This window comes from Peromyscus leucopus, chromosome 3, assembly GCF_004664715.2.
Source record: "Peromyscus leucopus breed LL Stock chromosome 3, UCI_PerLeu_2.1, whole genome shotgun sequence".
Lineage (NCBI taxonomy): Eukaryota > Metazoa > Chordata > Mammalia > Rodentia > Cricetidae > Peromyscus > Peromyscus leucopus.
The window spans coordinates 40,941,947-40,968,889 of NC_051065.1; the positions used below are offsets into that span (position 1 = coordinate 40,941,947).

The following is a 26,943-nucleotide window of genomic DNA, read 5'->3' on the forward strand; positions in this document are numbered from 1 at the left end:
TTTTAACTGCCTGCTCCCAATCAAGATGTGTGGCTTTCTTTTCAATTACAAAATCTTCTTCACAGCTTCCATAACTTGCTTTTATCTGTCAAAATACATGAGTGTTAACCAGGGTTTCTAGCTTTTGTCTTCATAACTAGACCCAGGCTGACCTACCCTCCTGGGTTCCAATGACCCTCCCACCTCAGGCTCTCCAGTTGCAAGAGTGTTGAGGGGCAGAAGAGAGACACTAGCTAGCAGCTCATCTGCAATAATTGAGTCTGGCCCTAGATTTACTCTCCAGTACCAAAAACCAAACTAAAGAACTGTGCTGTCTGTATTTTAAGTAAGCATAAAGCACACCTTCCACATGGAGGTGTTCATGACATCTATTCTTATACCAGTTGTAACTGGTGTTGCACAGAGTTACACATTGTCCTTACTGCTGCACTTGTTTAGTGTAGGGAGCCTCAAAAATAAAACAGCACTGATGACTGGAACTAATGACACAGATCTATAATCCCAGCTACTAAGGAGGCCAGGGAAGCTTCCCCAAATCCAAGGCCAACCTAAGCTGCAGAGAGAGTTCTATGTCATCCCAGAGAACTTCTGGAAACCTTGTCAAAATGGGGGGGGGGGGGGGGAATCCAAAAGGGTTGGAGATAAAATATAGCTCAGTAGTCATTTGCTCACCATACCCAAGGCCCCAATACACTTAATAACAAAACTACCATGGAGTCAGTAATTTTGCTGTCACAGAACTTGCTTCACTTGTTTGGGTATTGCTCAAGAAAGGCTTTCAAGCTTATATTAAAGTAGCTTATTTTGAAAACCATTATTCATGTTTCCAGGTGAAAATATACTTAAACAAAAGAACACTGAAATTACAAAATCCAGATTTCCTCCCATAGTTTTAGCAGCACTAAAATTTTATTATGAGGGATTAATGAGATGTCTCATCAGATGAAAGTACTTGCCTAATGATGTGATTTAGATCTTCAAATCCACATGGTGGAAAGAGAAAACCAACTCCTCAAAGTTGTCCTCTAACCTTTTCGTGTAAGCTACGCCCTTGTGCATGCAGACACATACATACACAAGATTTTTTTTTTTTTAATTCTCAAAAAGCAGTTAACAGGTAGAATGAGTCTATTCATTATGAAATCGAAACAAACAAATCAAAACTTTGGAATCTAATCCAAAGTGATCTAACACATTAAAAAACAAAACAAAGGGGGCTGGAGAGACGGCTCAGCAGTTAAGAGCATTTGTTGATCTTCCAGAGGACTCAAGCTTGGTCCCCAGCACCCACATGGAGTTAACATCACAGACAGATGTTAACTCTAGTTCCAGGGAAACACCTTCTGCTGGCCTCCTCTAACACCAGGCATATACATAGTACACATATATTGTCTTAGTCACTGTTGTATTGCTGTGAAGAGACACCATGACCAAGGCAACTCTTATACAAGAGAGCATTTAACTGGGGGCTGGCTTACAGTTTCAGAGGCTTAGTCCATTTATCATTATGGCAGGGAGCATGGTGGCAGGCAAGAGTGATGCTGGAAAAGTAACTGAGAGTTACATCCTGATCCACAAGCAGAGGGTTGGGGGAGGGGGGGAAAGGCAGAGACAGAGAGAGGGGGAGACAGGGAGGGAAGACAGTTAATGGAAGGAACCTGAAGTATGTGAGGGATGAGACAGGGGAATGAATGAAAACAGAAGACAGAGAACCTGACCAAAGAATCAGGCTACCAAGTCAGACATTTAACCCTACTCATTAACACATGAAAAGGAGGGGCAGGTCAATCAAATACCAAGCCATTTCTGTACTGAAGAAGCAGTGGTTCTTCTATTACTATTTTCTCAGGATTTAATGCTTTTGAAAATTATCTCACTGTGCTGGGAATGGAGCTCAGTGGGGAGGGCATGCCTAGCATACAAAGAGTTTGAGACTTCCCTGGGTTCCATCCCCAGCACTTTCCCCCACAGCTCCCAAAGAACCAATTCACTATATTGTATTTTCAGTTGTCTATTTATAAATACATGTGCACTATAAAAAATTGGCAAAAAACATATAAAACTAAAATGAACCACTTCTTAAAGATAATCACTAGCATGTAGTTATCTTCCAAAAATGAATACACTCACACACCAAATTCTGTATACATACTAATTGTTAGCATTTTTGCACTTTAATACTCAATACAGTATTACAGAAATGCAAAGACCTATCTAAACAATAATCCCAAACTGAAAATGAGTGTCCAATAAGAAGGCAGTAAATCAGGTGGTGGTGGTGCACTCCTTTAATCCGAGCACTTGGAAGGCAGAAGCAAACAGATCTCTGTGAGTTCAAGGACAGTCTGGTCTACAGAGTGAGTTCCATGACAGCCAAAAGCTACATGGAGAAACCCTTTCTCAGAGGGAGAAGACATTAAATCACGTGGGGGGAGGAATCATTAATTTATTATCACTTTTTATATTGTCAACAAAAAAAATCAGGCTACCTATTTCAAATTACACATAAGTTTGAAAGTTTTTGTTACACAGTTTGCTCTTGAAAAATTATATTTAGTTGGGGCTGAAGAAATGGCTCAGCAGTTAAGAGCAAATCCTGAGGACTCAGGTTCAGGTCTGAACACCAACATGGTGGCTTGTAACTCCAGTTCCAGGAGATCTAATTTTCTCTTCTAGCCTCTCTGGGCACTAGGCACACATATAGTACATACACACATATGTATGTAAACACCCATACATGAAAAAAAACTTTTAAAAGTATATTCACTTATATTCTTTGTAGGCATACTTCTCTATCTTCTCAACAGAAGCGGCTTATTAAAAACATCACAGATTTCCCCCTTTAGGAAGACTGCTAGTGATGCTGAAGTTTTCCCATGTTTCCTACTCTACTTGCCCATTTTGATTTTTGCCATGTGAAGAAAATTTTCTCCTCCATTAGTTTATAAGCCCTCTTTGATAGTCTAAAAAATAAATCTGTTGCTGGAGGGCTTCTCTCCAGGCTCGAGGGGAGACACTCTGCAGCCACCGCCAGGACAAGCAGCATGTAAAGACGCTGGTAAGCCACCAGCCACGTGGCAAGGTATAGATTTATAAAAATGGGTTAATTTAAGATATAAGAACAGTTAGCAAGGAGCCTGCCACGGCCATACAGTTTGTAAGCAATATAAGTCTCTGTGTTTACTTGGTTGGGTCTGAGCGGCTGTGGGACTGGCGGGTGACAAAGATTTGTCCTGACTGTGGGCAAGGCAAAAAAAACTCTAGCTACATAAGTCTGTTTGCAAAAACACTTTCCTAGTGTGTCATTTGCCTTTAATTGTCTATAAGATTTTTGAGGAAGTTTTATAATTTTGAAGTAATTCAAGAATCTTCTTTAAAGTCTGTATTTTTTAATTATGCTTAAGTTTCTCCACCCTGAGACTTGAAATTGTTATTTTTTGGTTATTATTTTTCTAAAAAATATTTCAAAAGTACACAAGTCCACCTAAAATCACTACCATTTTACAGCTTTAATTACTTATACCAGTGCACACTTTATACAGACTCAAACTGGCAGCCTGTTTTCTAAAGTATTTTCTGACACAGGCCTCTAAAAAATTAGCTTATTAACTGGTTTTAAGAATTTCTGCAAGGCTAATGAGTCATGACATTACACCCAATTTAACAATAGCCCCTAAGTTCCACAGCTATTCATGTCTACACCATCAGTGCCTAAGTACTCTCCAGTGTTTTCTGAAGGATCAGGAAGAATAAACTCATTCTTGGGAGCCAACCAGTTGTGTATGATGCATTCTGTTGTAATGATCAGACAGCAATCCTTAAAGGCGCTATCACTTTAATCTCTCCTAATCTTCCTCTACTTTCATAGAAATCAGACTTTCAGGGTGAGCCTTTGGTTAAAAGTTTAGCTCTGGGAGCACCATCTTGCTCTCACCTCCCACCTGGGGCTTTACGTAAACCTTCTTAGCCTTGATGGAAACTACACGAAGTCCAGGACCCTTCGATTTTCTACAAGGAGGGCTAAACGTCAGTACTTATTCGCAGGGCTCTGCAAAGATTTGAAATGGAAGGATGCACATGAATGTTGACCTGAGCATTGTGCTAGGTGCGAGGGTCAGATTTGTTCCACCCTGTCCCTGGGTAAAGGTCAGTTTAATGGAAGAAACCACCAAGTGTCATCAGATGGTTAAGCACTGAGATAGTACCATAGACAGGACATCATGAGGACCCAGGGAAAGCTCCTTGACAGGATGGCAGGGCCAGCTTTCCTGAGATGGAGATGCCTGAGCTGACAAGTGGTAAGAAGGAAAGACAGAGACATGAAGTTCACCCAGAACACAACACAAGTGCAATCAAGCTGAAGCATGAGGAGAAGCTGAAGAGCAGAATATCTCTGTCCAGGCTTCCCAAGGGAAACATTAAAAACTATCAAACTTGGGCTTTTTGTAACTCTGGTGGTCAAACATGAATGTTATGTTCTATAAGGTACTTCTCCAGTGTCCATTGCTTGTGTTGAAAAGTTATGATATTCTCAAGGAATCCATATACTTTAAGGGCTTAAAGAAAACTTAGATGATATCATTTAAAAACCACCGTAGGGCCGGGTGGTGGTGGCACACACCTTTAATCCCAGCACTGGGAGGCAGAGGCAGGCGGATCTCTGTGAGTTCAAGGCCAGCCAGCCTGGTCTCCAGAGCGAGTTCCAGGACAGGTTCCAAAGCTACAGAGAAACCCTATCTCAAAACAAAACAAAACCCCCAAAAACCAAAAAACCAAAAACTACCACCTTAGGATCTTGCTGCCAAGACTACAGAATTGAGTTTGGTCCCTGGGACCCACAAAATAGAGACTAGACTACTGAAGTTTGCCTTCTGGCTTCCACATGTGTGCTGTGGTGCATGCACATGCAAGCGTGCGTGCTTAAACATATAAAAAAATGAATTGAGCTGTCCCTTAAAATAGATGGTTAACAGCTTTTTCTCCAGTCATATCTAAAAGATAATTTCAAAATAAAACCACTGATCCTCAAAGACTATCCTATGATTTCCTTGCTAAGAGTAGAAAGAATATGCTTTGGGACTTACGGAGAGCTCAAACTGTAAGGGATTCATAACTTTTGGGGGGCCCTACCAAATTAAATCTGAAGGCTGCCAAGTAACTGCTCCTTGACTTCCAGTGCGCTCACTTGAACTTCATTTTCCACACGCTTACTTCCCACAGACACTTTTGGTATAGCTGGGCTGGCCTATCTTCCCAGCAGGAAACAGTCTTAAATACTAACCTGCTTTACTTCAAAGGCAAAGGGGTCAAAGAATTTTGCTTAAATAAATAAACAACACAGAAAGTCTAAATACTGACCCCTTAAACTAGAATTACTTATTTCATACTGTTTGGATTTCCACAACTAAAAAAACCCTCAATGTTTTTCCCCCTAGGACATAGTAACTAGTAATGGGGAGACACAAGATTAAGATGACAAATTTCACTCTAGAAAAGCATGCAACATAGTAATAAAGTTTGCACTCTTAACCAGCTCAACTGCAGCCATGACTATATTTTCTGCAGCCAAAATTAGGGAGAGTAGTAAAACCCTAGGGTTAATTTAGTTAGTCCAAAAAATTCATTCAAGCAACCACCAAGATCATGTTCTATGTTATTTGAGGGGTACAAAGTAAAGGACTTATTCTGTTTGCAATGATTTCATAGTCAAAATGTATGGGAACTAAGCCTGCACTGACAGAATTAATTAGAGCAGAAGGTGGAGTTCCTAGAACAACAGAGTCTATGTAGTGTCTAAAAACACCTGGCCAAATCAGCTCAGAGGTAAGTGGCATATTAGGAATTCGGGCCACACCTACCAGGGCCTGACCATAAGGCTCAGAAAAGATATATTTTTACAAACTAATGACACATGCTAGAATATCTAAAGTTGGTTGGCTTTTTTAGTTTTTTAAATATGATGCCAATGGGGGGGGGGAGGAAAAGGAGAAGGCTAACATTTATAAAAAGCACTTCAGCCTTTCCTCCCAGGCTTAGTAAGTGCTCCCCCATAACCTCCAAAAATGGGCATTATAGAAGATAAAACAAGCCAGTCTTGCATACTCAGAATTTAAAATGAGATATAACTGTTTCAACTTACTATGGGAAGCAACAAATACACGTGTTAAGTAAAAATAAAATCTAACATCTTGAAACCTTGTCAAACAAAGAAAAACCTCACATCCTTATTATCTTTAAACTACACTGGCTTCTTCAGTGTGTCAGGTTTAGGTCCTAGAAACTTAAAGTAAAAAGGAACTTAGTTCCTCTTCTGTCACCCCAGTAAGTGCCTTTCTAAATCAGTGATCCACACTCCAGCTTTTGGCTGTTTTAATGCTACTCCAGCAAAGAGCAAGTACACAGAGAGCAACAAAAAACACTTGAACAACTTGACTGCATTTCAGTATGTGTGACCTTACCACAAACCCCCAACGACTGCGAACTAACTACAAGCACCGACAGTGACCTCGTCAGAAAGGGGAACCTTCTTTTTGGCAGACCTGGCTCCCTTAACTTTGGAGATCAGGCTCAAGGAATGAGTGTGCGTGTGTGCGTGCGTGCGTGCGTGCGTGAGTTCCTTGCTTTCTTAATGAGCTCCAGTGTGTCACAGTGCACAGGTGACAGGAAGAGGGGGCTTTTCAGGGCCACGCGGGATTTAAGACTAGAGGAGCGCGAGCCCCGGGCCACCGACTCGGTCCGCCTGGCCCGGCGCCCGGTTACCTTTGGGGGTCAGAGCGCGCGCTCCCGCCGGGCCCGGGGGCGCGCCGAGGCCGCCGCGCTGGGCCCAGCCCGACTCGTGAGCGCTGGCGGACGCCCCGGGGCTCCGTGCGTTTGGAAAAGCACAGCGCATCTCTGCGCGCCTGCCCGGCCACACTCCCGGAGAGCACGGAGCCCCGGGCACCACTGTTACCCAATAACCATGTCCCGCACCGCCGCAACAATGCGAGCCCCGGGTTCCCCGAGAGCACGAGTCCCTCGGCTCAGAGCCGCCCTGGCCGAGCGGAACCCGCAGGGCCGAGGGGAAGGGAGGGGCGGCGCGAGGTGCGGAGGCCGGCGCCACAGGCCGCGGTGAGTCCGGCTTTTTTCCCAGTGCGTAGCCGGGGCCTGGCCCCCGCGAGGAGTCCCGGCCCAGGCCAAGCTCAGGCGGCCGGGTGACTCAGGCCGGGCCTGCCGGCTCCGCTCCGCCCTCGGCGTCCTACGCCCACGACTTCCCCGGCCCGGCCGCCATTCCGCCTGGCCGCGGCGCGGCGCCTCAGGCCTCGCCGGCAGCCCGGGCTCGGCCGCCGCGGCCAAAGTCACTGCGACACCGCGGCTCCGCCGGGGCCTGCGCTGCCTCCCGCCGCCGCGGCCCGAGCCGCTACTCACCCGCATCTCCGGGCGCCCCCCGACGCTCGGGCGACGGCGTGTAGTGCTCGCGGGGCCCGCCGAGGTCTGGCCGCGTCCCTCAGCGCCCGGGCTGCCCCGCCTGGAGCTGCGTGCGACACGGCGCCCGCTCCTCCTCCTCCTCCCCTGCCCGCCTGCCGGCCCTCCTCCTCCTCCTCCTCCCGCCGCCGCCGCCGCCGCCGCCTGCACCACGCAACCTCCGCCCTCTCGCCGTCCCTCCGCCGCTCCCCGCCCTCCTGGCTTCACCGGCTCTGGCGACCGCGGGGCGAAGCTGTGGGGGAGGGAGGGCCGGAACGCACCGCCATCGGCGTCCGGGGCGGGGGAACCGAGAAACCGTCGCCGCCATGGCCCGGCCGCCGGCGGCGGCGCGGGAGGGGCACCGAAACCGCCCTCCCGCAGGCCCCGGCCGACCCTCCGTGGCGAGGCCCCGCTGGGCGCGGGCATTTCTACCTGCAAACCATGGCCCCTGCTTCCCGAACGCCGAGCCGGGCACCGCCGGACGCGCCGGATCCTCCGCCAGGTTTTCCCGCCGCCCTCGCGTCGGGGCGGCCTCTCAAGTCCCGGCTTCCCGCCACTTCGGACTTCTCGTGGGGGCTGAGCTGAGGTTGGGGGCTCTGGCCGCTGAAGAAACTTCCGGAAGCAGCTGTGCGAGAGGGGCTTCGATCTCCCCTGCCCGGCTCCTGCGCGCATAGCCCCGGAGCTGACATGCACCGCAGCACCCCCGGAGCCGGGGGTCTCCTGTCCTGGGGTGGAACCAGAGGCGATATCCCCGACCGCCGGAGGGGAAAGGCAGATGCGCCGGCGGCCCCCAGATCAGCGCCGGCTCCGGGGAAGCGTGCCTCTCCGACCCCCTTCCTACCTGCAGGCCTGCCTTGGGGATCCATCCCCCTGCCGAAAGCGCCAGCTTGCCCACATACCACGTGTATGTGTGTATCTCCCTCTTGAATACTTTCTCCAAACTTAAGTAGGCTTCCTTCCCTCTTTAGATCCGTTTCACTCTTAATCTCCGTAAGGTTCAATTTTTGGGTAGAGTTGGAGTTTGCGATGCCAACCTGGGGTGGCACGAAACAGTATTGTTTTTACATCTGAATAATCTCACCCATTGGAAATCAGCTGCCGTCGTCTTGTGTTTGTGATATTCAGTTGTAAGTTTGGTAAACCCCCCCATAAGCCACAGGTGAGAGGCTAGAGAAAGCAGATTTACCCCACACCTACTTAGAGGCGGTTGTTTTTAAATCCCGGTTCAGATCTGCCATCTAGTTCCCTGAACAAGTGAGGGAAGATTTTCAGTTAGCCCATCATCTGGGCAAAAGATGTGTTTGGTGTTAACTTCCTGTTTTCAGCAAACTAGAACACTGCAGATTCTAATGGACCACTTCGGGGCAGAAATCCTCAGCCGACCTGGCAGTCCCACGTCCACACTGGAGTTCCTTTCAAAAGGAACGTCCCACCTGTGTGTCTAGTCCCTTCTGTTGAACTGTAGCTTTGTGTCAACATCTATCAAATATTTGTGTGTTGTTTTATATATGTATCCCAAATTATGCTGTCCTTTCGTTTGCCCTGGGCAACACCTCAATAACTCAGTCAATAGAATGTATTTAGTAACTTTTTTTCTGTAAGGGTGGAGATAAAGATTTGGAAGGTTTGTCCCTTGTATATTTTGGCTTTCATTTTAAACTGGATTCCCATATGTTTATCTCCTCTTCATATTCCCTTTATTCTGAATGGTCTCCTGTTTTGGAGATTTCTCACTTCAAGATCTGAGTTGTGTGCATCAACTTTGAGGGCTTCCTCCAGCCGCCGGTTTGGCCTTAAATACAAGGACTTAGTCCCACTGAACCCACTCCCTCCTCGCTGTCTCCATTCCTTGTGTAAGTCTCCATTATCTGCTGTCACACGGTCATCTTCGGTGGCTGGACTTGGTCTCTCACCTATGTCCACTTTGCGAGCAGATTGCATCTGTTCTGAGCAGCTAACCCTACCAAACAGGACCAAAGATATAATAGTAACTTTGCTGCTCAAAACACCCTTCATCTTCTCTGTCTCAGCAAAACTGGCTGGTGTCTTTCAGGATGAGCCAGTTGGAAAGATAGTGACACCAGAGTCAAAGTTCAAAACAGTCTCAGAAGGCTTTAGCAGGCCAGAGTCAATGAGATTAAAATAGAGCTTTGTAAACTAGAAACAACAAGAGCGTTGGAAAAGCTCACGTTTAGGTTTAAGCAGCTGTTTTTTAAATACCTCATTGCCAGCGTCCCATGTGTGTCCTCAGGTGTGCCTTGGACACAGGGATTATTTCTTAGTTTGCCTGTTCCTTCAGCATGGCACTGAAGAACACTGAAGCCTGCCCAAAGCATGTCGACTACCACTCAAAGGGAAGAGCACTGAGTCACTTGAACAGCCATAGGAACTATTATTTCTAAGACTTGGGTAAGGCACTAGCCATCTGTTCAGAGTAAGTGGATTTCACAGGTTGGTTTCCGAACTGACTTGACTTTGGATTTACCCAGAGATATAATTACTAATTCAGGGGCCCCTTCCAGATCCAAGAAACAAATGGGAGGAAAAGAGCAAAATCAGAATCTGATACTAGCAGAGTTTACATTTTGTCTTAACCATTGTTAGCTGGGTAGGTTTGAACAACTTCTCAGTGTTTTATCTCCATCTGAAATAAGGATGATAATAATAGTAACGTATGGAATTGTAAACTAAACATTGACAGATATTGCTGATGCTGAAAATTCTCTATTAAGACCCGGAGCCTGAGTGGGAACCACAAGTTTAACAAACCATTCCTGTTCTGCTGTCCAAATTTCAAATGTTCTAACCCTAAAATTTTCACTAGTAAGCTTTACAGTATATTCTAATAAAGCTCAATTGTTTTGAGGCAGTGTGATTTTTAATTTATGTATATGAGTATGTTATCTGCACATATGTGTAGGCAATATATGTACCTGTATTATCTGTGCATTCCTGGTGCTGAGGGAGGCCAGAAGAGGTGCCAGTTCCCCTGGAACTGGAGTTACAGACAGTTGTGAGCTACCACATGGATGCTAAGAATCGAACCCAGGTCCTCTGCAAAAATAAATGCTCTTAATCTCCTGAGCCATCTCTCCAGCCTTCAAAATAATTGTTAAAAAGGAATAGGTTGGACATAGTGGTAAATGCCCTTAATTCTAGCACTCTGGAGTCAGAGTTTAAGGCCAGTCTGGTCTACATAGTTCCAGGCCAGCAAGGGCTACAAACTGAAACCTTTTTTAAAAAAAGAGATATCAGTCCGGTAAATCAGATTTTTTTAAAAAAGTGTTTTGTGTGTACAATTTTGAAGACTTATTTGATTGTGTGTGTGTGTGTGTGTGTGTGTGTGTGTGTGTGTGTGTGTTGAGGGGATATGAGTATGTGCATGTGAGTGCTGGTATCTGTGGAGGTCAGAGGTATCTAATCCCCTGGGGCTGAAGTTACAGCCCAATGTGAGTGCTAAGGACTAATCTGGGTCCTCTTCAAAAATAGTACATGTCCTGGTGCTGGAGAGATGGCTCAGTGGTTAAGAGCAGTACCTACGTGGTAGCTTATAACTGTAACTCTAGTTCTAGGGGATCCTACACCCTCACATGCAGACAATACCAATGCTACTCTCCTCCTCCTGTGCTCTTAGTAAACTGTCTCAGTCTTCCAAGTAGTAGCACACCATTCACAGGTATTTACCACTGATTACCTCAGGTTTTTAAATCTTACATAATCCTATCACAAAAATTAACAAAAAACACAAATGCAACATTCTAAAAAAAAAAATCAAAATGTATTACCAGTGCTAATCTGTAGAGTGCTGTGCTACCACACACTGCAAGAAATGGAAGAGAAAAAAAAAAAAAAAGAAGCCCCAAGCAGGACCATCCAGTAACAGAAGCTGCAGTCTCTGAAGCCCCCAGACTACAGCCTCTGTTTTCTTAGGTATTTTCAAGGAGTCTTACCAGCTCTGCAAAAATCTGTATACGTTTTTTTTTATACCAAACTTGTTGAGCTGTGCTTGAATTGCTGTTCTTAACTAGACAATCACGCAAACCCCACACATCATCACAAGATAGCCATTGATTCATCCCTCCCTCCTCTTCTTCATTCCTCCTTTCCCTCCTCCTTGATATGTCTGTCCTTGGCACCCTTTTCATATTTCTCTTTTAGCTTAGCTGTGCTCTGTTCATCTGGTTATTTTTGGCTAACTACTCAGACCACATTTCACCCCCTTTTTGGAGTATTCCCAATGGAGATGCCTAAATGTTTGCTTCTTATCTTTGGATGATGTTCAGAGCAAAACAGGAAGAATAGGATAGTAGTCCTTTAAGAAGATTAAGAATCTTTTTTTTTTCCTCACTACTTTCAGGAGATGTGTAGATGTAACTGTCTTTTTAAATAAGAAACACAGCCGATTGCAGAGTTAAAAAGCTCAAGAGGTCAGAGCAATAGCTAAGAGCTAAAACCTTACTCTTCCCTGCTGCTGCTGTGCTCCTCAGCCAGAGAACTACTTCCTGTGTGTCTGTCTTCTTATAGACTTCTGTTCTGCCTTCTCATTGGTTGTAAACCCAACCACATGACCTCCTTGTCACTGCCCATCTATACAGACCTCCAGATCTTCTATGGTTGGTATTTAGATTAAAGGCATGTGTCTCCATGCTGGCTGTGTCCTTGAACACACAGAGATTTGCCTGTCATGTGATCGGGATTAAGGGCATGTGCTACCACTGCCAGACTTCTGCTATGGCTTGCTATTAACTCTGATCCCCAGGCAACTTTATTTATTAACATACAAATAAAATCACATTTCAGTACAAATAAAATATCACCATAGAGGTGTATAACTTTTCTCTCTGGCATAGTGTCATAGTTACTTTTCGTAGACCATTCTAGTGCGCTGACTCTGACAGCCTAGCTACACTCCATAGGACTCTAACCGTGTCCTGACCTCCCCTATAATCGACCTATTCCTCACCTATCCCTCCCCTGCTCATTCTCCCTCACTACCACCCTGATTCTTATAAGAGTGCATTTTATTTTCTTTTTTTATTGTGATTAAGAGAATCTCATGGTATCTTAAGTGACTTTTTATAAAAGAGACAAAAAGCATTTAACTGGGAACTTGCTTATAGTTTTTGAGGGTGAGTCCATGACGATCATGGTGTTTAACTTAGCAGGCAGGCAGGCAAGATGCAGAAGCAGTAGCTGACAGGTTCTATCTAATCCATAAGCCAAGGGCATAGAGGGAGCTAACTATAATGGCCGGGCTTTTGAAACCTCCAAGACCACCCCAGTACCACACTTCCTCCAACAAGGCCACACCTCCTAATCCTTCCTGAACAGTTCCACCAACTGGGGACGAAACATTCAAAAACATGAGCCTATGTGGGCCATTCTCAATAGACCATGCATAGTTTTGTCTTTTCTTATTGTCTTCTTTAGATTCTTTATTTTTTTTATATTTCTCTGTGTGACATGTGAGGACATTTTTGCCTCTTAGCTTGTTGGGCTCTCCCATGATGACAGCACTCTCTGGTGTAAGCTTTTGCTCAGAATCTCAAAAAGGGACCAAGTCCAAAAGAAAAGTGCTGCCTTTGGAAGGATATAGCATGAACTAGTTTGTACATTTTTTTTTCAATATTCGTTTGGTGTGTGTGTGTGTGTGTGTGTGTGTGTGTGTGTGTGTGTGTGTGTGTGTGTGTGTGTGTGTGTGTGTGTGTGTGTGAACCACATGCATGCATAGAGGGCATTGAACCCTCTGTAACTTCAGTTACAGGCAGTTGTGAGCCGGTCTGTTGGTACAGGGAACTGAATTCAGGTCCTCTGCAAGAGCACTAAGTGCTCTTAACTGCTGAGTTACTCCCTTTAAAACCAGCCCTTGCAGGTTTTAAAATTAAGTTCATTTATTTAATCCAAATTGTGAAAGATACATTATTCATGTTGTTTTAAGAAAAACCAATTCCTCTTAGGAAAAAAAGTGGCTACACATATGCTGTATCTATACAGAACAATTCAGCCAGAGAAGTATCCAAAGGAAGCAGGAAAGTGATAGAATAGTATCACTGTTTCTTCCCCTCCAGACAGCCTTAAGCTCTCTGAGGAAGCAGGTTTTTCAGTCTCCTACATTAATTAGAAAAAAATCCATAGCTCATTTTGGTTCATCAAACGTCAGCGAAGAAAGATTTCTCGTGATATTTAAAGGTAACAAAGTAAAATGCAAAGCCGATGTTATCCTAACTGAGTGACAAAACTGCTCAAATTTGAGGAACAGAGTTAATTTCTCTCTTCCTCCTTCTCCAGGTCTTTCTCTTTCCCAGGTGAGTTCCTGCTTCGGCTCCCTGAGTAGCTGACACTAGCTGTGTGCCACTGCACACCCGGCTTTCAGCTCCACATCCAAGTCACCCAGTGCATTCCACTCCTCATTACTAAATCCCTCATTCAAACAAACACAAATTCTAAATTCAGATTTAGAATTGCACTAAAGATCCCAAAGTACCATTTCTCAAAGACTCAACGGTTAGTCACATGTTCATATTAACTAGCTGAATCAGGTTACCTGGCTTCTCTCTCATGTAGATGGGTAGCAACTGAAAACGAAATGTTTTGGGCAAATCAGGTTTGGCAGAAACACCAAGTGCCTCAGGCAGGCTAAAGGCCTTGTCAAAAGATTCTGGAAAGAGGATACAAGCAAGAAGGGAATGAAGCTGGGCATGAAAACTCACACCTAAAATCTCAGCTCTGAGGAGGCTGAAGCAGAAGGCTTGGTTGTGACTTGGAGGCCATCCTGGACCTCAGAGTGAGACCTTGTCTCTTAAGAATAAGATTGTAGGAAAGGAAAAGATTCAAAACTTTAATGCGGCCAGTTTGGGGTTTTATGTATTGCCAGTCCTAGGCCCCTGTTTTCAGACCCAGAAAAATGCTACTGTAAACTAGTCATTTTGAAATCTGCCATTTTGGGGAAGGCAGCTAGCTAATTGTCATAACATTATTTGACTGGATTTGTGAAATTTCATTTTCAAGTGATTGAGCCTAGTCTCGATGAGAAACTGAGTTCCGGGACAATGTTCTAAAATCACTTCATTCAGAATGCTGCATGACCCTCTATGCAGCAGACTTGCTTTGGGGCCACCAACCAGCTCCCAATCATGACACAGAGACGTGTTATTAGTTATTAGTTATGAATGCTCAGCCTTGTCTTAGCTCTTGTTTTAATCTGTTTATCTACATTTTGCCTCAGGCCCTCTCTTTCTCTCCTCTTGTTCCCCTCTCTCTTCTCTCCTTCTATTTGTTCTCTCTGCCCACCAGCCCTGCCTATCTTTCTCCTGCCTAGCTAGTGGCCATTCAGCTTTTTATTAGACCAACCAGGTGCCTTAGGCAGGCAAGGTGAAACAACAACACATCTTTACATAGTTAAACAAACATTCCACAACACCTCTATATTTCAACTACTGCTCTTCACATCAGACACCATTGTCCTATGATTTTCTTATATTGGGTTCACTGGAATAGTAATTATTTTTGTTCAGACTCAACTGGTGAGTGTTAATCTTACCCAACAAATAAGCAAATGAGAACCACCATTATGGAAACGTGAAGTAATGCTTGACCAAATATTAAGACACTGTCATGAAAGATTAATCATCAGACTGAGCAGAATGCAAATAGACATAGCGAATAGAACTTGATTTCTCTATAAAAAGATGGGCTGGAGCCAGGCAGTGGTTGTGAATGCCTTTAATCCCAGCACCCAGGAGGCAGAGGAAGGTGGGTCTCTGTGAGTTCAAGGCCAGCCTAGTCTACAGAGAGATCCAGGACAGCCAGGGCTGTTACACAGAGAAACCCTGTCTCAAAAATGAAAGAGAGAGAGAAGGAGAGAGAGAGAGAGAGAGAGAGAGAGAGAGAGAGAGAGAGAGAGAGAGAGAGAGAGAGATGAGTTGTGGGTATAATTCATTTGATAGTGTGCTTGCCTGCCTAACGTGTATGAATCCCTGGGTAGATCCTAGAAACTGAATAAAACCCAGCATGGTGTCCCACTCCTCTAATCCCAGTATTCAGGAGATGGAGGCAGGAGGATCAGAAGTTCAAAGTCATCCTGGGCTAGAGGTTGCAGCCAATCTGGGCTACATGAGACCCTGTCTCCAAGAAACAAAAACAATAGTAAGAAAAGAATACATACTCAAAGCCTCAAATGTCTTGCCTGCTAGTGGCTCCATCTCAGGTCTATGTACCTATTGAGTTTGATAGTTTCTCCTCTGGGTGTGACAGGATGTGATAGTCCCAAATCACTTGTAACTACTTATTCTTTGGTGGCCAAACTCCTGCACTCCCGTGGCTTCTCTAGCTGATGAGATTTTCTTCCTCTGGCTCCCCTCCACCTACACTTAAATCTCAGTTCCTTATTATATTTTTGTATTCTAGTCCCTTATCATGTGACATTATTGATGTCAATTGTCTATACCAACCTGTCACCTCCAACTCTATCCACAGACATGTTGTGGTACTTGGAATTTGTGCAGTTTAGTTAGGGGTGGGTTCTCGCTAATAAAATATCTGCATTCAAATGGCTAACAATAATTTACTTATCCTTGCAAATGTGGTAGAGACAGCACATGAAACTCAAACTATATTGTATTCTTAGCTCAGGCCAAACAGGTCACCTAAACATGCCCTGCCAAATACCTAGAGTATTCCAATGCTCTGTCCCAGAGAGGAAGAGAAAGTTGGGATGGTGTCCTGCACTGTAGCACGAGCCTGTCATCCCAGCATGATATGGGATTACATGACTTGAGATGTTTAGAATGCTGCAAGTTCAAGGCCAGCATGGTCTACCTGGCAAATTCCAGGCCAATGCCACCTATTGAGGGAGACCTTGTCTCAAGACAGCAAAAGTAAAACAACAACAACAACAACAAACAAAAACAAAACAATTGTGGTAGAAAAAGATAACATTTTTACTTTTAATCAATTACAGTTAAGATGACCTATTTTTTACACTTTTATGCAAACCTAAAGAAAGAAATGAAGCAAAATGACCTTGCAGTGTATGGCCAAGGTCCCTGCCAAAGGCTTACATGTGCAGAAGCAAATGCTGCTCTCTCCCATGTTCATTCAGGTCTGCTCTCTAGGCTCCTCTCCTTGAATGGTCTTTGTATTTCAGAGTCTCAAAGACCATCCCTGCTCCTTCATTTTCAGTTTCATTATTGGTTCATTCATTCTTTCGCAGGAAGGGGGAAGCCCCTGGTTGTTCTTACTCCACTCACTTCTTCTCATCCTCACCTTCTCTGAAGAACAGACTTAAGGCTCTGCACATGCTATGGAAGCCCACTACCATTGAGTGACATCTGGAGCCCCCTTTCCCCCACATCTCCTGTAACATCCTGGCCAGTTCAGCATTCACTTGGATGGCTTCACAGTCTCCCTGCTTCTGGTCTGCGCTCTGATCCACCATCCAAAAAAACACAATATTTTCTGCAGCGTGATGACTTCTGAGAAAAGCAGGGACTCTGTGCTGGATGGCCCAGGCTCAATGTGTCTATCACTATTCACATTTGACCTTGGGGGACCTTAGCTCATCTTCCTGTGCCTCAGTCATCTATAAAATGGAAATAGTACACACTTCATAGGATAGTGTTAAGAAAGAAGTCATAGCAATCAATGCATTCACTGTGTCCTGGGATTTTCTCTAAATATTGGAGGCAAGACCTCTGAGAAACTCCCTCACCCTGAACTTTCTCTGTCAAACTCCACTCTGCCAGATTTGGAGTTTCAGTTTGGAACCACTAATGTCCTCTGCCTGCATGTAACATTTGTATAGTACATCCTGAAATATTGAGGGTTTTTTTGGTGGATATTAGAAAGAACATTCTAGTCACAAGTAATGAAATTTTTTTTTTCAGGTCAAAGCACATTTGTATGGTGATATTTTATTTGTACTGAAATGTGATTTTATTTGCATGTTAATAAATAAAGTTGCTTGGGGATCAGAGCTAATAGCAAGCCATAGCAGAAGCTGGGCGGTGGTGGCACTTGGGAGGCAGAGCCAGGTGGATCTCTGTGAGTTCAAGGATACGGTCAGCATGGAGACACACACCTTTAATCTCAATACCAACCATAGAAGACCTGGAGGTCTGTACAGACAGGCAGTGACAGACGAGGAGGTAATGTGGTTGGGTTTACAACCGATGAGAAGCAGAACAGAAAGTCAACAAAAGGACAGACAAACAGGAAGTAGGTCTCTTGCTGAGAGGAAGGACAGTAGTGGCAGTGAAGGGTAAGGTTTTTAGTTCTTAGCTATTGCTCTGACCTCTTGGGCTTTTAACTCTGCAATTGGCTCTGTGTTTCTTATTTAATAAGACAGTTACATCTACACATTTGAGCAAGGAAAAACTTGATAGCCCATTGTAGTGGTTTGAATGAGACATCTCCCATATTCTTGGGGATTGATGCTTGGTCTGAAGTTGGTGACACTGTTTTAGGAGAGGGTAGGAGGTGTGGCTTTGCTGGCAGAAGTGCATCACTGGGGATGGGTTTTGAGGTTTCAAAGGCTCCTACCACCCCCAAGTCCCTTGCTCTGTTTCCTGCTTAAGGTTGAGATGTGAGCTGTCACCATTCCCGCCACCGTGCCTGGGACTTGCTGCCACAGTGTCCTGCTGTGATGGCGATGGTCTTGTCCCTCTGAACGATAAGCCCCCAATACACCCTTCCTTCTCTAAGTTGCCTTCGTTGCAATGTTTTATCGCAGCAATAGAAATGTAACTAATTACTCATCGCCACTATTTGCTTGTATGTTTTAAAGAACAGCTTTACTGTTTAGAGAATATGCACAGAGAATTCAAGAAATTTCCATGACCATGGATTTCTTGGTCTGTATGGTCAGTTGCTTTTAAAGTTATAGTTACTTTAGGGATAGAAAAATAAGTCACAAGGAGCCTGAAGACTGGGGTCATCAATAATCGGAGACTAAACAAAACAAATATAATGGGCAAAATTAAAATTTTCTGTTCTTGGCAATAAAGAGACCTCTTTGGAATTTGAAAGTTTTCTCTGACCATTTTTTTTTCAAGAATGTGTATCTAATTCAGAGTTATTAATATATAGAATATAGAATATAAAGAATGTGTATTCTATCAGCTAGTTCTGTTGAGTGAGCTCAGAAGTCAGACCATCCTTGTTCCATGAGTGCCACACATTATTTGGCTGAAAATGTCACAGAAATTTAGAGGCATGTCATTAGCTACTGTCCATCTCAGCAGCAGCAAGGTTGTTGGCAGGGGTTGGTTTCCCTGAGCATGAAGATGCCATCAGTCTCTAGTCGGCCTCTGCGTACAGCAAGAATTAAACACCCAAGGGAATGAGAGATGGGAACAAGCTTTGCAAATGTTCCCCATGAATAACTTGGTAAGTGGAGCAGGAGATCAGAGGTAGGTTAGAAGCTGGCCGTGGTGGCACATACCTTAAATCCCAGCACCTGGGAAGCAGAGGCAGAGGCAAGCAGATCTCTGTGAGTTCAAGGCCAGCCTGGTCTATAGAGCGAGTTCCAGGGCAGCCAGGGATATACCTAGAAATCCTATCTCAAAAAAAAAACAGAGAGAGACGGGCAGTGATGGCTCATGCCTTTAATCCCAGCACTCGGGAGGCAGAGCAGGCGGATCTCTGTGAGTTCGAGGCCAGCCTGGTCTCCAAAGTGAGTTCCAGGAAAGGCTCAAAGCACACAGAGAAACCCTGTCTCAAAAACCAAAAACCAACCAAACAAACAAACAAACAAAAAAAAAACAGAGACACACACACACAGAGAGGGGAGAGAGAGAGAGAGAGAGAGAGAGAGAGAGAGAGAGAGAGAGAGAGAGAGAGAGAGAAAAGTAGAAAGTCAGCAACTCAATGCCCAGAGCACCCAAACTTGGCTCCTAGTTGTAAACTTCCCCATTCTCTTCTGTTGCATTTCCCCAGCCCCTCTGAGCTGGGTGCTTTTCTCATTGTTTTGATGAAACATTTGGCAAGAAGCAACTTAAGGAAGGATTTATTTATTCTTACAGTTCAAGGATGTACAGTCCAACATGGCGAGGAAGGAGTTTGAGCGAGCTGGTCACATGGGGCACCCACAACCAAGAAGTGGAAAGTTCTGAATTCTGATGCTCACCTAAGTCTCCTTTTTATTCCGTATAGGATCCTAGCTCATGGAATGACACTGTGCATAACCAAAGTAGATCTCCCCATCTCAATAAACCTGATCTAGATATTCCCTCACAGGCATGCCCAGAGGCTCTTACTCTAGGTCATCTCTCACCGGCTTGTCCAGAGGCTTGTCTCCTAGGTGGTTTAAATCCAGTCATATTGACAGTCATAGTAACCTTCACACTCTTTTTACCTATTTTTTTTTCAGTGCTGGTGTTCAAACCCAGGGCCTTATACATGCTAAGCAAGTGTTTTACTACTGTGCACCCCCCCCCAACCCTTAACTTTACTTAAAAGATCAACACTAGCTAATCATCCAGTCCCTAGTCCCTAGCTGCTAAAAGGTTCCTGGCTTGGTTTCCTTACGTTCTTTACTAAAACCATGTACAAGGACTTGTATTGTGAAGGCACTGCCAACGGCACTAGAGGGAAATGGTAACTGGTTCAAGTTGACTCTGAGTCACAGGTGCCTAGGACATAAGCCCTCCTGACCAATTGAGGGAGTAGCTGTAGAGAGTAAATATAAAACTGTCAAGACGTTTTTTTCTTTTTAAATCCCAGGATGTAGCTGAAGTTTTCTCTGGTCCTGCCCAGCCCCATGGACCCCATAGCTGCTTATCAAATAATCACTCAGAAGCTTATATTAATTAAACTATTTGGCCATTAGCTCAGGCCTACCACTGACTAGCTCTTACATTTAAACTCAGCCCATTTCTGTTAATCTATATGTTGCCACATTTTTCATGGCTTTACCTATGTGCCATTACATGCTACTCCCTGGATGGCGGGCTGGCATCTTCTTGTCCAGCCTTCCACTTCCCAGAATTCTCCTTGTCTGTTTATCCCACCTACACTTTCTGCCTGGCTACTGGCCAATTAGCATTTTATTTATCAACCAATCAGAGCAACACATTCACAGCATACAGAACGACATCCCCCCATCACCAGGATGCTCATGTATTGCTAGGGACAGACATAAAGTAACACCTACCCCTCTGTGGTTGTTTGAATGTAATTGGTCCCCATAATCTCACAGGGAGTGGCACTATTAGGAGGTGTATTGTTGGTTGTTTTTTACTCTTAGCTTTTTGGGGTCCCATCACCCAGCTCCCAAATAAATGTCACATAGAGGCTTATTCTTAATTATAAATGCCTGGCCTTAGCTTGGTTTGTTTATAGCCAGCCTCTCTTAATTAATTATCCCCATCTACCTTTTGCCTCTGGGCTTTTTCCTTTCTCTATTTCTGTATACCTTTTCTTTCCTTCTTACTCTGTGTCTGATCATGTGGCTGGGTGGCTGGCCCCTGGAGTAGTCCTCTCCTTGTTCTCTTGCTCTTTCTTCTTTCTTCCCCGATTTCTCCTTTTTTTATTCTCTCTACCTGCCAGCCTCGCCTGTCCTTTTACCTGCCTCGCTATTGGCCATTCAGGTCTTTATTAGACCAATCAGGTGTTTTAGACAGGCAAAGCAACACAGCTTCACAGAGTTAAACAAATGTGACATAAAAGAATGCAACACTGGGCTGGAGGGATGGCTCAGCCATTAAAGACTAGACTCACAACCAAAATTATAAGAATGCAACACATCTTCACACCATTAAACAAATATTCCACAGCATAAACAAATGTAACACATTTTAAAATAATATTCTACAATAGAGGTGTGGCTTTGTTGGAATGGGTATGGTCTTTTTGAAGGAAAAATGTCATTGTAGGGGCGGGGTTTGAGGTTTCCTATGCTCAGGATTCCACCCAGTGTCTTAGTCAACTTCCTGTTGCCTACAAGATACAGCACTCTCAGCTCCAGCACCACATTTGTCCTCATGCCCTCATGATCCCCATCATGAAGATAATGGACTGAACCTCTGAAACTGTAAGCTGCCACTCCGATGAAATGTTTTCCTTTATAACGGTTGCTGGGGTCATGATGTCTCTTCATAGCAATAGTAACTCCAAGATATCCTCCTTCCAAGGTTCTAATGATAAACTGAAGCACAGTTCTACCTAAATCCACTGAGGGGAGCCAGTTTATTGGTCCTCCTCACAGAGCATAGGTGAGGGGTTACTTACAGGAATATGAGCATCCCTCCCACAGCTCACAGCACCTGGAAAGCCTTCCCCAGGAGAGGTGAAGTCTTCTCCATAGCTGCACAGCTGGAGCCCCACCACGGTCTTTCCAGGCTAAGGGTAGAGTTGCCAGATGGTAGACAGTACTGTCAAGTCTGAGAACTGTTCTCTCCCTAGACTTTGAAGATGTTCTGTAGCACGAATTGTTAGAAAGTCTTATTAATGAAAACAAACCCAGAGCAGGTATTGGGGTGGATGCTGAATGATCAGAGAAACAGAACAAGCCACATCCAACCTCACCTTGCCAATTCCTCAGCTGATCTTGTTTCCTCAGACTGACAGCCTCTGAATCCTCATCCGAATGGATCTCAGCTAAAAATTTCCCTAAATATGCTTTACTTTTTCACTTATTTAATTGTGTGTGTGTGTGTGTGTGTGTGTGTGCGCGCGCGCGCGCGCACATAAATTTACATGCACCACAGCACACCTGTGAAGGTCAGAGAAAGACTTGCAGAGTCAGTTCTCCATTCTACCCTGTATATCTTGGGGATCGAACTTAGGTCATCCAGCTTGGCCACAAGCACCTTTGTCTGCTGAACTTCCTTTCCATCCCTATAGTTTTATGTTTTACCCTTGACTGTAGGGTCCATTTTGGGTTAATTCTTTATTGTAGGATGTGGGGTTTAGGCCAAAGTTTGAGTGATTGTGGATATCTGATTGCTACATCAGTATTTGTTGAAAAAGCTGTCTCTCTGTTCCACTGAGATGTGTATAGGGGATTTCAGGACCAGTTCTCAGTCTTCTGTTTCATAACAACTTTGTTATATTGCCTTGTATCTAACTGAATGCCTGCCACATAGTGCTTCATCATTTCTTGTTGTTGAAAGGCAATATTAAATGACTTTTGACACTGCATGATTGCTGGGTTAGCTTTTAAGATTCTGAAAAGCAGACTTGGATGTCTTTGCATCATCACCCTGGGAATAACCTTTCCTGGGGCCTCCAGATGCAGAAACTAGAGTCCACACAAGTCCTGCATGTAACCTGATGATTAGAATAAATGATAGAGAAAAACTTTAAGAAGGAAGGAGAAGGCAGGCAATAAGAAAACAAGAAAGTTAGAGAATATTTCTCAGGAATTTACAAGTTTATCATGCAGATTTTCCCTAGTCTTTCACTTTCCAATACTTGCATCTTTACATACATATTTAATAGGCCTTCATTCACTATGCTAATAGGTAATGCAAAAAGGAAGTTCCAAGTGACAATACAATATGACAGTCAATGTTTTGAGATTTTTTTTGCAAATCATTACATAAGGTATATAAAAATAATTTCTATCATGCTCTCTGAAAATAGCACTTAACTAAGAAATGGATTTTATGAACATGTCCACTTCTCACTCTGACCTGTATTAACAAAAATATGAATGCAAAGAAGTTTTGCTTGTGTCTTTAGTTAATGTTCTATTGCCTGTGACACCATGACCAAGGCAATTTATAAGAGAAAGCATTTGATTGGTGGCTTGCTTACAGTTACAGAGTGTTAGTCTATCATCATTATGGTAGGCTGCATAGTGATAGGCAAGCAGACATGGTACTGGAGAAGTAGCTGAGAGTTCACATCTATTCCAAATGTTGCTGGTGATGGGGGTGAGGAGACTGGGCTTAGCATGGGCTTTTTTTTTTTTTTTTTTTTTTTTTTTGATTTTTCGAGACAGGGTTTCTCTGTGTAGTTTTGTGCCTTTCCTAGGACTCACTTGGTAGCCCAGGCTGGCCTCGAACTCACAGAGATCCACCTGCCTCTGCCTCCCGAGTGCTGGGATTAAAGGCATGCACCATCACCGCCCGGCTAGCATGGGCTTTTTAAACCTCACCCCCGCCCCCAGTGGCATACCTCCTCCAATAAGGCTACACCTCCAACCTTCCCAAACAGTTCTTCCAAGCATTTAAATATATGAGCCTATGGAGGCCATTCTCATTCAAACCACCACAGCTTATTTGTCTAATTTTAAAGTCTGAAACAATATGGGGAGGCAAGCAATCCAGGGAAAAAGCCACATTGCCTCTTGTGAAAATCATGTCCACTTCACTGTTGACTAGAAAGTCACCAACCACATATTCAGAGGAAAAGGAACAAAGCAAAAATTGGACCCCACTTAACAAAAGGGTGTCTATGTATTAAAGCCACCATAAAGAATGATACACCTGGACTGCTGCCACAGTTTAGAGGTGAGGCTTCTGTCAGCATGCCATGGACAGATGAGTGTAGCTGAAGTTATCCTATTCCTGCCTGGCTCCCATGGCCCTCAGACCCAAGTAACCCTCAGACCCAAGTAAGCACACAGAGACTTACATTATTTACAGACTGTATGGCCTAATGGCTCAGGCTTCTTGCTATCTGTTCTTACATCTTAAATTAACCCATTTCTATTCATCATACCTTGCCATATGGCTCATGGCTTACCGGTACTTTACACCCTGCTCCTCATTGCGACGACTGGCAGCATCTCTCTGCCTCAGCCTCCACTTCCCAGACTTCTCCTCTGTCTTTGTCCTGCCTATACTTCCTGCCTGGCTACTGGCCAATCAGCATTTTATGTATCAATCAATCATCCACAGCAGAGAGGATAATTTTATCTATACAAATCGTGTTTCTAAAGGATGACAGCTGACTTTAGCATAACTCATGCCCATGTATGGTCACATAGTCTCAAGTTCCAGAGATCAGCTTGTGGACATCTTTGGGCATCCATTATTCTGCCTACCACACACACGGTTATTCACAGTCCAAAGTGCGGTCTAGGTGGCTCACTGGCCTCACCTGCTTGCAGAACACCACTCCTACTTTCCCACTCTATCCAAGGGACTTTTTTTCCTTTAATTTCTTTATTACATTTATTTGTGTGTGTGTGTGTGTGTGTGTGCGCGTGCCCATGCCATGGCACATTTGTGGAGTTAGAGGAAAACTTGCAGGAGTCAGCTCTTTCCTTCTATCATATGGGTCCTGGGGGTCAAACTTAGGTGTTTGGGTGTGATGACAAGTGTCTTTACCCATTGCACTGGTCTCCAAGAGACTTCCTATGTTCTCTTTGCCCACATGCCCTTCCTCATTGGAAAATACCTGTGATAATAATAATTTTTTTTTTGGTGATGTGACAAATTCTTGATAAAAACAAAAGAAAAAAGACTTATTTTGGCTCATAGTTTGTGTCCAAGGTCAGCTAGATCCATTGCTTTGGGACTGAGGTGAGGTCAAATATTACAGCATGAGCAAGTAACAGACACTGTACATGTGGCAGTCGGGAGCAGAGGGGGAGAGGCAGGAAGAGGCTAAGGACAGTAACTCCTTTGAAGCATGCCTCCAGGAACCTACTCTCTCCAGCCAGGCTTGAGCTCCTATCACCTCCCCATTACGCCATCAAATTATGAATCAATCAGTGGATCAACTCGTTAAAGAAGCTAGAGCTGTCACTATCCAATCACCTGTCAATGATTGAATCCATCATCAGGTACCACGCCTTGAACACACAAGCCTTGGTGGGTTTGAAATACTTTGTCTAGGCTCTTTTTATTGTGTTACAGGTTAATTACACCAGAGCACATACAGGTACTCTTAAGGTTGAATAGAAAGTCTGTATGCTGTCAGGTGATCGAATGGGGAATGCCCAAATCATGTATCCCCAAGCCTCCCTTTTCTTTTCCTTTTACATACAAAACCACTTCCTGTTTGAACTGTTAGCAAGAACAGTTAGTTGTAGCAGGGCCCCAGACCTTAGTAGGCCCCAGACTTTAGCATAACTGGTTCCATGATGGCAGTGCCATTCAGGCTGTAAAACTCAGCACATAGACAGCACCACCTGCCAAAATGAAGACCAAGACCTAATCCATCAAAGTCCACAGTTCTGGGAAAGCCTCTACATGTATTGATCTTGCTCTTTGGTTTCTGTAGTTCTGTATCTGGCCAACTGTACTTGTTAACTGAAGTATGTCAACCTAGGATGTGTGGGTCTTTTTTGTGTGTGTGTGTGTGTGTGTGTGTGTGTGTGTGTGTGTGTGTGCACGTGCTTAAAAGTTCAACTTGAGAAAGGCTTGGGGCTACACTGGGATACCAAACTCCTAGTGCAGTCAGCTAATAAAGACTTTCTACTGACTTAAACCCATGTCTCAGCAGTCTTCTCTGGTGGATACCCCACAATATAGTGAGATTCAAAATTACAGAAGCCAGATGAAACCAAAAAGCCAAGTTCGCACACCTCGGTATTAACAATTTGCCAGAATTTGCTCTCAGTTTGACATAGTTAAATAGACACTTGAAAAAGCGGGGTCCTATAGTGAGGGCTAGGAGCAAAAGGATTAATGGCCCAGTAAATGGTCAAAAGTATAGTTAAACAGGGAGACCAGGAGAACAGGGATCAGTACCAGTTATGAGATTATTGCCATTTCTTTTCTCTTTCTTAAGGTTATTTCTGACCATGGCTAATCCTTTTTCCATTGCCATACAGAGACCTCCTTGTTTCACAAAGAGGAGGTCCAGACTTCTTCAATTCTGAAGAGCAATCTTTGCTAAGGCTTCTAGACAAGATGTAGAGTTTTCCCGATGGCCTAGGTCTTTGTTTACTGGAGCACTGAGTTTCTTGACACTCTTATTCCCCACAATTAGGGCCTAAGTTCCAACTGCAGTGGAGCCTGTGATGCCTGCCCCCACCAACAGGGGAATGAGAATGGGGACAGCCTGCCTTGCACAGGGAAGCCCATTATCTAGACTTAGGGAGGGTCTACATTACAGATGAACACACATGGTATAACATGGGGATGCAAAGCAGCGGCTTTTCCTCCGTTGCAAACAACTCAGAAGACGAGCACTTGAGTAAGCCATTAGTGCAAACGAGTTAGGTAGTTTCTGGGGTCTGGGAATCCACTTGACCACCATTCCTGGTGTCTAGCAATATGCGTAGGGGGAGCTATGTAGGGAGTATCTTGGGGCATTAAACAGGCACCCTTTCTTTGGAGGGCCCCAGGGTGAGCTTAGGTTGGTCCCATTTACAGTTGCCAACATTAGAAGTGGAGCTCGTTGTTTGATTAGTTCCAATCCCAACATAATATGGGGCTTGGGGTCCAGGCATAGCCAGCAATCTTACCTAAATCTGGTTGAGAATGTTCAGAACAGACATACTCCCTCTAGCATCCCAAACACTGAGGGGCTGGTTTCTGCTGCTGCCTTTTTACCCCCACAGTTACCAAACTCCAAAGGAAATTGGAGTTTGGGGGCTTGCCACCT

The 26,943-nt window shown here is 44.3% G+C and overlaps 2 protein-coding genes across 3 annotated transcripts in view; one reads left to right on the forward strand and one right to left on the reverse strand.

The window, feature by feature from the left end:
* The window catches only part of Cul1 (cullin 1), an 80,883-nt gene extending 72,721 nt beyond the window's left edge, over nucleotides 1-8,162 (reverse strand). Inside the window, exon 1 of one of the 2 annotated variants that reach the window (XM_028876438.1) lies at nucleotides 7,873-8,162. The gene's annotated coding sequence lies outside the window, so the exon portion shown is untranslated. Of the gene's footprint in view, nucleotides 1-7,404; nucleotides 7,565-7,872 lie in introns of those variants that run through there. The other variant, XM_028876437.1, reaches the window with a different exon arrangement.
* Nucleotides 1-10,306, forward strand: part of LOC119087689 (scavenger receptor class F member 2-like) — a 43,748-nt gene extending 33,442 nt beyond the window's left edge. Inside the window, exon 3 of the mRNA XM_037204291.1 lies at nucleotides 7,403-10,306. Within this exon, the coding sequence (XP_037060186.1) occupies nucleotides 7,403-8,025 (623 nt within the window). The 3' untranslated portion in view covers nucleotides 8,026-10,306. The remainder of the gene's footprint in view (nucleotides 1-7,402) is intronic.
* The last annotated feature ends 16,637 nt before the right edge of the window (nucleotides 10,307-26,943 follow it).